The 9,858-nt window shown below is 32.0% G+C and overlaps 1 protein-coding gene across 1 annotated transcript; it reads left to right on the top strand.

The window, feature by feature from the left end:
• The first annotated feature begins 3,844 nt into the window (after positions 1-3,844).
• LOC108193374 (anaphase-promoting complex subunit 8) lies at positions 3,845-8,512 on the top strand. Its single transcript, XM_017359992.2, has 4 exons — positions 3,845-4,093; positions 4,568-4,883; positions 6,675-7,925; positions 8,055-8,512. The coding sequence occupies exons 1-4, from the start codon at positions 4,008-4,010 to the stop codon at positions 8,142-8,144; spliced, it is 1,743 nt and encodes a 580-aa protein (XP_017215481.1). The 5' UTR covers positions 3,845-4,007; the 3' UTR covers positions 8,145-8,512.
• The last annotated feature ends 1,346 nt before the right edge of the window (positions 8,513-9,858 follow it).

Here is a 9,858-nt window from a genome sequence, read left to right as displayed (position 1 = left end):
TTTTAATTTGATGCAGACTCCGTATAAAAATTTGATTATTTATATACATTGATTGATTGTCGTCGTGCATATTTTAAATCCGGTTCATACAAATTTATGTCATATAAGTTTTTAGATATATAATTTAAAAAGCAATTAAGAAAAAAGAATACAAGTATTTTAACTTTTGAAAATAAGAATTGTATTTCTTTTTTATAATTCCTTTATTAGTATATAATTAAAAATAAGAATTATATTACCATACAAATCTTGAATATGAATTGTATTTGTTCAATGATTGTTATTATGAATAAATAAAATCCTACTATTTTTACGATTCCTAAATAAGTAAAAGAATTGTATTAACTCTACAAAAGAATTGTATTACCTTTACAATCCTTAAACCTAATTTTTTTAATTATAAATTATTTTCTATTCGAAATTTAAGAGAATTATAAGACTAAATCAAACAATTCTAGACTCGCTATTGGTACTTATATATATATATATATATATATATATATATATATATATATATATATATATATATATATATATATATATTGTTTGATTGTTGTCTTGCATATTTTAAATCAGGTTTGTACAAATTTATGTAATATAATTTATGAGATATATAATTTGAAAAATTTTAATAAAACAAGACTATAAATTTTATAAAATTTGAAAATAAGAACTGTATTTTTTTATAATTCCTATATTATTATATAATTAAAAATAAAAATTGTATTACCGTACAAATCTTGAATATGAATTGTATTTGTTCTGTGAATGTTATTTTGAATAAATATAATCCTACTACTTTTACGATTCCTAAATAAGAAAAAAAAAATTGTATTACCTTTAAAAAACAATTGTATTACCCTTACAATCCTTGAACCTGATTTTTAGATTATAATATTATTTTCTATTTAAAATCTAAGAAAATTATTAAACTAAATCAACAATTCTAAACCCGCCACCTCACTGCCCTCGTATCCTCCTTTATATTATGTGATATAATTTGAAAAAATTTAATAAAATAAGACTATAAATTTTTGGTTTCAAAAAAAAAATTATAAATTTTATAACTTTTGAAAAAGAATTGTATTTTTTTATATTTCCTATATTAATATATAATTAAAAATAAGAAATGTATTGCCGTACAAATCTTAAATATGAATTGTATTTATTCTATGATTGTTATTTTGAATAAATAAAATACTAATCTCTCGTTTTTTGTGTTTTGCTTTTCTTAATTCATCTCTCGTTTTTTTTCCGATAAGGTCCCAATTTATTTGGTTTGATTTCGTCTCTCCTTGTGAGAGTTTGTTTTTGTTTTGATTTTCTGCTGTTCATCATGTGGGATTACAGATCTGCAAAATTTTTATGATGTCGATTCAGTGATAAACGTTTTTTATGATGATGCAGTTATGGTCGATCACTCAAAATAACAGTGGAGGATTACAACATGTATTATCTTATAATTTTTTTTTAAATTCTTTTTATAAATATTTAAATATTAATTTAATATCTAATATTATTTTTTAAATTATCTATAAATAAGATTTTCTAAATATTCTGAAATAGGTGTCAAGTTTGTCCCAATTAGATAAACAACCACACAGGCTAATACGATCTAGAACATTCTTAAACCACTAATCTGATCATGTGATACCATTAGTCAAACATGAGCAACATGCAGAAAATATTTACTTAAGAAATGTGGCGGATCATATATTACACGTGGATTAATCCACGTCAGCGCAGCCCTTCGTTTAATATTCTACCGAAGTCTATCATTAGCCATTGAATCTTGACCGTGTAATACACCTCATTACTTACGCTTCATGTAATATCTTTCCATACGCTAAACAAAGTAACAAACACGTCATTTCTCTATATAAATACTCTGTTCCTCAAATTACACAAACAAAAACGCATACATAATTCTCATCTCTCTGGTGCGAAGATCATTTTACAGATCACATATCGAAGATTATTGTATCTCGTTCGAGGTCGAGACTTCAAGTATCAGTAGTATCTGTCAGGATGGACTTGGGAAACAACTACAACAACTCGTATGGAACATCATGGGCTGATCAGTGGGACCCCTTGCCGGAATATTCCCAGAAAACATCCCAGAAGAGTGGTACAAGTGCGGTGGCTTCTAAAGGGTTGGAGAAAACAAAGACGGTAGCTTCTACGGGAGCTAAGAAAGTGAAAGGTGGGTTTATGTGGATCAAGGACAAATATCAGAAAACCACCCATAAAAAATAGTTAATCGGATGACTAAAACCGCATCAAACTGAACCACGCTTGTTCATATCCTCGAATCATCATGCGTATATAACCATTTTCTTGAAAAGATCTTTAGCTAGATTCTAGTTATGCTATGTAGAGTTCTTTCATTTCATTACTTCTTCTTCTTGTACACGTGATTTTGCCTTTGTAAGTATGAATTTAAGTTTGTTGCTAAGATCTTGTCAGGCTGTGTTTAGCTCAAATTTTGAACATATTTATGCTTCCTCCTCTCTATTTAAATATAATTTTGAAGTCCTGAATAATTGTAGCTATTACAAATACACACTTAATGTTAATAAGTCCAAATATAAACATTTGATACTATGAAAAAACAAACTAAGTTTTTTATATTTGATAATATGAAAACACAAATAAGGAGATGTATTGGATTGAGATTTTAATGAATTATTTTCAATGTATGGATTTTAATGGATTGTATGAGATTTTGATTTTGTGCGGATTTTTCATAAAATGTCGTAGAGTTGATATGGATTCTTTAGAATTTAAAAACAATGCTTCAAAATATCATGAATTCTGGTGGGATTTCAAAAAACTTAAAACACACCGAGAAATGCCACAAAATTCATCATTTTATGAAATTCAAAAAAATCCATCAGAATTTGAATACCATCATATTTCAATGGATTTTAAATAATCTCAATTGAATACCATCAGATTTTAAAATATAATTAAAAATCCTGATTCAATACCATCAGATTTTGTAGCATGATTTAAAATTTCAATAAAATACTCTATAATTTTAATAGATTCTAAATAATCTCAATCGAATATTCTCGGATTTTATGATTGCAAAAGTAAATTCATTCAAAATCCCAATAAAAACACTCTCCAAAGTTCATTTGTGTGTGAGGGAGAGAATGATCTGGGCTTCAGCTCAAGCGTGGCCCATTTAATAGTAGCCCGAGAGAGTATGATTTGGGCTCTTGTCAAAGAGTAGCCCAATAAACAATAGCCCCGCCATTCAGAGTCTCTCGAGGCTTTGGAGCTTTTGCAATGGTCGCCGGCTTGCCATTAAAATACGTTAATAGTCGTCACATATTTATTTTATTAATAATAATTCATTGTTTGGCAAAAAATTAAAACATTTTACTAAAATATGGTCTTCCTCGTGTCAACAAATTTTATCATCGGGTAGGCATTACACCTGCTTGTTTTCTAATAGAAGTAACTAATACAAGATTTCTTATGATTTTTTACTATCTTTCGATAATCATGACGGTTTTGTTTTGGTTCAATATATAATGATAAAAATTAAGTTGGTTGATTAATCCTAATTTATAGATGGTTGAGCTTTTTATTTTGGTTCAATATATAATGATCAAAATTAATTTAGTTCATTAATCCTAATTTATGGATGGTTGATAAGTATGATAATGCTAACAAATTGCATGAATTTCAGATTTATCTTACTGGTGAATTTAAAAATTATCATAAATTAATTTGATTGTACGATATCTTTTGAGATAACAAGTTATTTCTTATATCTCGGAACCAAATTGATTATCGGGATAATAAATCAGGCCAAGCGCGGACGCGCCGCAACATTGTCATTTGAAAATTTTGAAATTTCTTCTTAACAGTAAACTCACAAACACATACGCTTAAAGAGTACACAGCTTAAATATAAACACCACTTCACATACATATATACTTTGGCCAGAGTATAAACAACAAGCAGAGAGTTGAGAGTTAAGGGTTGATTAATAATGGGTACAAAGGAGAGTTGTAGAGCGGAGCTCCGAACTGCAATTCGTCATCTAAGCGATCGTTGTCTCTATTCTGCCTCCAAATGGTACCCAATCTCATAAACCCTAATTTCAAATTTTTGATTTTTTTCATAATTGATTCTTGATTCGACATGGGTTTTGCTTGCATTACATTAATATTCAGTTTTTATTGACACCCATTTGGCAAAGATTTAATCTTGATGGTCTTTAAGCAAATCTTGTAATGGCATGGGTTTTGCTTATATTGCATTGATATTCAATTTTTGTGAGTGCCCATAGCAGAGATTCAATATTGGTGAGTTTTAAACAAGTATTAGGATTACTTGGGTTTTGCTTGCATTGCAATAATATTTATTTTTTTGTGAGTGCCCATTTAGTAAAGATTCAATCTTGAAATTACTTGGGTTTTGGTTATACCGAGGTTATATTCAATTTTTTGTGTGTGCCCATATAGTAAAGATTCAATTTTGATGGGTTTTGAACAAATCTTGAGATGTATGTGTCATGTGTGTGTGTGTGTGTGTGTTTCTTGATTACAGGGCAGCTGAACAGTTGATGGGGATTGAGATTGACCCATCAAATACAAAGAACACCCCATCTCATACTAGATTCCAGAGAGGAAGTTCTAGTATTAGGAGACGGTATCGGACAAATGAGTCAACTTCCACTCCTGCTGCTGGGATTTCTTATATTTCTACTCCGGTGCCAGAGGAAGACAATGAGGAGATGGACAATGATTTTTACCTTCTGGCCAAGTCTTATTTTGATTGTAGGGAGTATAGGCGTGCTGCTCATGTGCTCCGTGACCAGACTGGGAAGAAGGCATTTTTCTTGAGATGTTACGCTCTTTACTTGGTTTGTTTCTACTTTTACAACTTAAATTATGTTGAGCTGTTGATTGTTGATTTAATTGACTTTTGCCATGCGAATTGAATTATGTCCTATATGTATGCTCTTTACTTGGTTTCTTTATACTTTCACAACTTTAATTATGTTGAGCAATTGATTGTTGATTCGATTGAGTGATGCCATGAAAATTGAATTATATCCTATATATGAAGAATCTTTTTCATGATATATGTGGCTGGATGGCGAGCAACTTAAAAGGTTTATCTTTTTTTCTTCTATTGGAATACATACATATATATGTATATATTATATAAGATTTGAATCATAATAGTCAATTGAATATGAAATTTTTGCCCGTCGACAAGTGAAATTAAAAAATGAGGCCCATGGATATTGTGGTTACTTTTCACTTGCATTAATAGAGTATATATTGTGTTCGTTGCCTAGCTGAGTAAATAGATATGTCAACTGCACAAATTGCATTTTGCCTCTCTGGATGTCGTGTATACTATTTGTTGTTCCTGGCCTTTCAATGCAAAGGCACTCACTTTGGTTTATCTGAAGGTTGTTCATTTATATAATTTGATGAAATAGTCATAAATGCATGGATTCCAAAAACAAGTGCTGATTAGAAGAGTTTGTATATAATTAGTTCTGTGTTTTTTCAAGCATGGTTATCAAAAGCGTGCTTAAACTTCCGCTTAAGCTCAAAGCGAACCTATTCGGCTTTGCTTTTCCGAAGTGCAGAGCATATTCAAAAGCCCCGCTTTATGCGCGCTAAATGCTGAAGTTCAAAGCGCAAAAAATCTAGAAAAAGCCTGCTTTTGTGTGAATGGGTGTTTTTATTAGATCTGGGCATAATTTTAATAGGCTGGTCAATATTTTGTTTTATTGGGCCTTGTTTAAAAGCCTAGTAAATCATACTTACTAGATTTTTAGTCATATATACACTCCAAAAAACCTAGCCGCCTCAATCATCCAACACAAATCCTAACAAAGCACCGGTACAAGACTTCTTAATGGCTACAAATATTCAATGCAATTCAGGAATGGCCAATGCATTTTATCCACTTCTAAATATATCTAGTACTGACACATGAGCCTATTTTATTTATCTAATTTTCATTTTTTTGAGTTTATAGATAGTATTCAGCATGTCCGATTATCTTAATATATAAAAATTTATATTAATTAATATGTGCGCTTTTTGCCTTTAATGACACTGCTTTCAAGTCCACGCTTAATCATCAACATCTCTGTATTTTGCTCAAGGTTATCAATAGGATTAAACATGTGAAATGTTATTGATTGATGTCATAGTTTTGATAGAATGTGAAGAAACCAAACCAAACTAAACATACTCAGTATATCCCGCTTAGAGCAGGGTCTGAGGAGGGTAAGATGTACGCAGCCTTGCCCCTGCCCTTAAGGCAGAGAGACTGTTTCCGTGAAGACCCCCGGCTTAGTGCACAATAAATAATATAGTGTGTGATATAAATATTAAGATACCTTAGCCCATGGCCTTCTTCACATGGGACTTACCTAAACAGTTTTTGTTTGTCGATGATGGGTGACAATGATGTGAAACGGAGATATCAAACTGCGATGTTTGGCAACAACCGTCAATACACTAACCGCCACCAATCCAACGGAGTCTCTTGCCAAATCCGTGATGATAGAATGTGAAGAGCTAGCGCAAATTAGACTCTAATGAGTTGTCAACTAAAGTCATGAATTATAATAATAGTTGACAAAGCACTGAATGTAATTGGTACGTATGCTATTTGTCTTACACAGGCTGGAGAAAAGAGAAAAGAAGAAGAAATTATTGAGCTTGAAGGACCCCTGGGCAAAACTGAAGCTTCAAACCAGGAACTCGTTTCACTTGAGAGGGAGTTGTCTGTGCTTCGGAAAAATGGTTCAATTGATTCCTTTGGTCTGTACCTGTATGGTCTTGTTCTCAAAGAAAAAGGCAATGATAATCTTGCATGTACTGTACTTGTGGAGTCTGTAAATAGCTACCCTTGGAACTGGAATGCTTGGTCTGAGCTGCAGAGTTTATGCACTACAGCTGATACATTGAACAGCCTTAATCTCAGTAACCATTGGATGAAGGACTTCTTTCTTGCCAGTGCCTACCATGAACTCCGAATGCATAATGAATCCTTGGCAAAGTACGAGTATTTGCAAGGTACTTTTGTCTCTAGCAACTACATCCATGCTCAAATTGCTAAAGCCCAGTACAATTTGAGGGAATTTGAACAAGTAGAAGTCATATTTGAAGAGCTTTTAAGAAATGATCCTTACCGGGTGGAAGATATGGATATGTATTCTAATGTGCTGTATGCAAAAGAATGCTATTCAGCCCTAAGTTATCTTGCCCACAGAGTATTTATGACAGATAAGTACAGGCCGGAATCATGCTGCATTATTGGTAATTACTACAGTTTAAAAGGGCAGCATGAGAAGTCAGTCATGTATTTCAGGAGAGCACTAAAATTGAATAAAAAATATTTATCAGCTTGGACACTAATGGGACATGAGTATGTTGAGATGAAAAACACCCCCGCCGCTATTGATGCATATCGGCGAGCTGTAGATATCAATCCATGTGATTATCGAGCATGGTATGGATTAGGACAAGCATATGAAATGATGGGGATGCCGTTTTATGCCCTTCATTACTTTAGAAAATCAGTGTTTTTGCAGCCTAATGATTCCAGGTTGTGGATTGCCATGGCTCAGTGTTATGAAACAGAACAGCTTAATATGACTGAGGAGGCTATAAAGTGTTACAGGAGGGCATCAAACTGCAATGACCGGGAAGCAATTGCTCTTCACCAGCTAGCAAAGCTGCACAAGGAGCTTGGGCGTTTTGAAGAGGCAGCATTTTATTACAGAAAGGATTTGGAAAGGATGGAAGACGAAGAAAGGGAAGGACCAAATATGGTAGAAGCTTTGTTGTTTCTTGGTCAGCATTGCAAAGATCAAAAGAGGTTTGAAGAAGCATCAATGTATTGTACCCGTCTGCTTGACTATACTGGCCCTGTAAGTTGCATCACCTTTCTTTCTGGAAACATTAATTGCTAGTACGACCTTTTACTTGGAGTTCTTGCATGTTTGTTATAAAATACAAAAATATTAAATTTATCTATACTTCTACTTGCACTATTGCAGGAGAAGGAACAAGCGAAAAGTTTACTGAGAGGGATAAGATTGGAACAATCTGGTTTACCTGCTATGGATGTTGAGCAATTCCCTCAATAAATGTCATCTTACCATGAAGCAGCTTATTCACATCCGGTTAGCCCGTGGCAATGAAATTCGAGGGAAAACTTAGATATCTGATGTGACCATCTCCTTTTCATTCCAAAGTTGTACGTTATCGTTTGTCCTATTGTGACAGGCTTGAATGCAAGAAAGAAACTTAGCTGAATAGGCTAAACGAGTTTTATAATATATTTTATGAGATAGCATGGGAGAATTCTCCCTATTAGGGAATGTCAGTACTCTGCTGGAAAATTTTGCTATAGAAGTTGTCAGTTGATTGTAATTGAAGCTAAGGAATCCTGAGATATATATTGGCAATATTTTATTCATTGAGAGGAGCTCAATTCTCAAACTTGAATTTTTCATTCTACCATTGTTGTGCTGAATTGTACTCATAATTTTGCTCTGTGGTGTTTCTCCCACACCTGTCATATATTAAAAGATGGTGAACGACACGAGGGATTAGTCAGATAGGTGGCTGTGACAGCAGTCAGCACAGTACTGCTAAAAATACTTGTATATTTCCGGTGTTCTAAAAATTTTCGATTAATTCTTAAAAAATATTATTGTCAATTTGATTAAAATCCCCGATAAATCAGCTATAAATTCTGAATTGGTAGATTAACGGATTAGTTGTTCCAATTCCCGATTTCTATAACGATTATAATTTCAGGTTGTCGTTCCAATCCCCGATTTCTATAATGACTACAATTCGAGCAAGTAGTATATTATCTCCATTTTTTTCTTGCCATATAGGCTATATCTATGTTTACTTGCTACATTTTGCGTTTTAAAAATCCTCAATTATTTAATATTTTCGATCAATCTTTAAAAAATATTTACCGACTAAATTACACCTCGATTTGACTAAAAATCTTTGATTTATTGAAAAAATTTCAATATATCCTGAATAAATAAGTCAACCGGATATTTTTAATGGGATAAATATCAAGTTGGTGACTCGTTTCGTCCAAATGTATCAATTGAGTGACTGATTCCTAAATTGACTCAAATGAGCCACTCATTAAAAAAATTTGTATCAAAAATATCACTCTATCGTTAGTCGAAATTTTGAAAGTACTATATATTGAGTTTCGCACATTTTTTATGAATGGTATTACATCTAAATGAAAGATTCCGAGTTCTAGTATTTTAGATAATCTTTTTAGATTTTTAAAAATTTATCTCCTATTTATTTTTATTTAAATCAAATAAAACAATCAAAAAATTAAAAATAAATAGTTGATAAAATTTTAAAAATCTAAAAATATTAGCAAAAATAGTAGGACTCGGAATCTTTCATTTGGATGTAATACCATTCATAAAAAATGTGTGAAACTAAATATATAATATTTTCAAAATTTTGACTAACGATAGAGTAATATTTTTGATACAAATTTTTCGAATGAGTGTCTAATTTGAGTCAATTTAGAAATCAGTCACTCAATTGATACATTTGGACAAAACGAGTCACCAACTTGATATTTATCCCTATTTTTAATTCTCAATTTCTGCAACCCAAGTCTTTTAACAAAGGCTATTTCATGTTACCCGGTTTAATAAATTCAGAAACAGCTGGATGGCAAAAGATGTGAAACCTTTTTTAATGCAACTCTGCAGAAGTTGACAGCATTTTTTCCTCTTCTGCTTACTATATACAGGAAGTTTCATATGTTTCTCTCCTCGCTATCATCATCACACTTCTAGCCTT

Source organism: Daucus carota, chromosome 7 (assembly GCF_001625215.2).
Source record: "Daucus carota subsp. sativus chromosome 7, DH1 v3.0, whole genome shotgun sequence".
NCBI classification, from domain to species: domain Eukaryota; kingdom Viridiplantae; phylum Streptophyta; class Magnoliopsida; order Apiales; family Apiaceae; genus Daucus; species Daucus carota.
This window is presented reverse-complemented; position numbering and strand designations above follow the sequence as displayed.

What these genes read in the sequence shown, in the direction of transcription:
- LOC108193374 (XM_017359992.2), top strand. Translation starts at nt 4,008, where the DNA reads ATGGGTACAAAGGAGAGTTGTAGAGCGGAGCTCCGAACTGCAATTCGT. An exon ending in CTCTATTCTGCCTCCAAATG is followed by an intron (nt 4,094 to 4,567) that starts GTACCCAATCTC and finishes TCTTGATTACAG; the next exon opens with GGCAGCTGAACAGTTGATGG. An exon ending in TGCTTGACTATACTGGCCCT is followed by an intron (nt 7,926 to 8,054) that starts GTAAGTTGCATC and finishes GCACTATTGCAG; the next exon opens with GAGAAGGAACAAGCGAAAAG.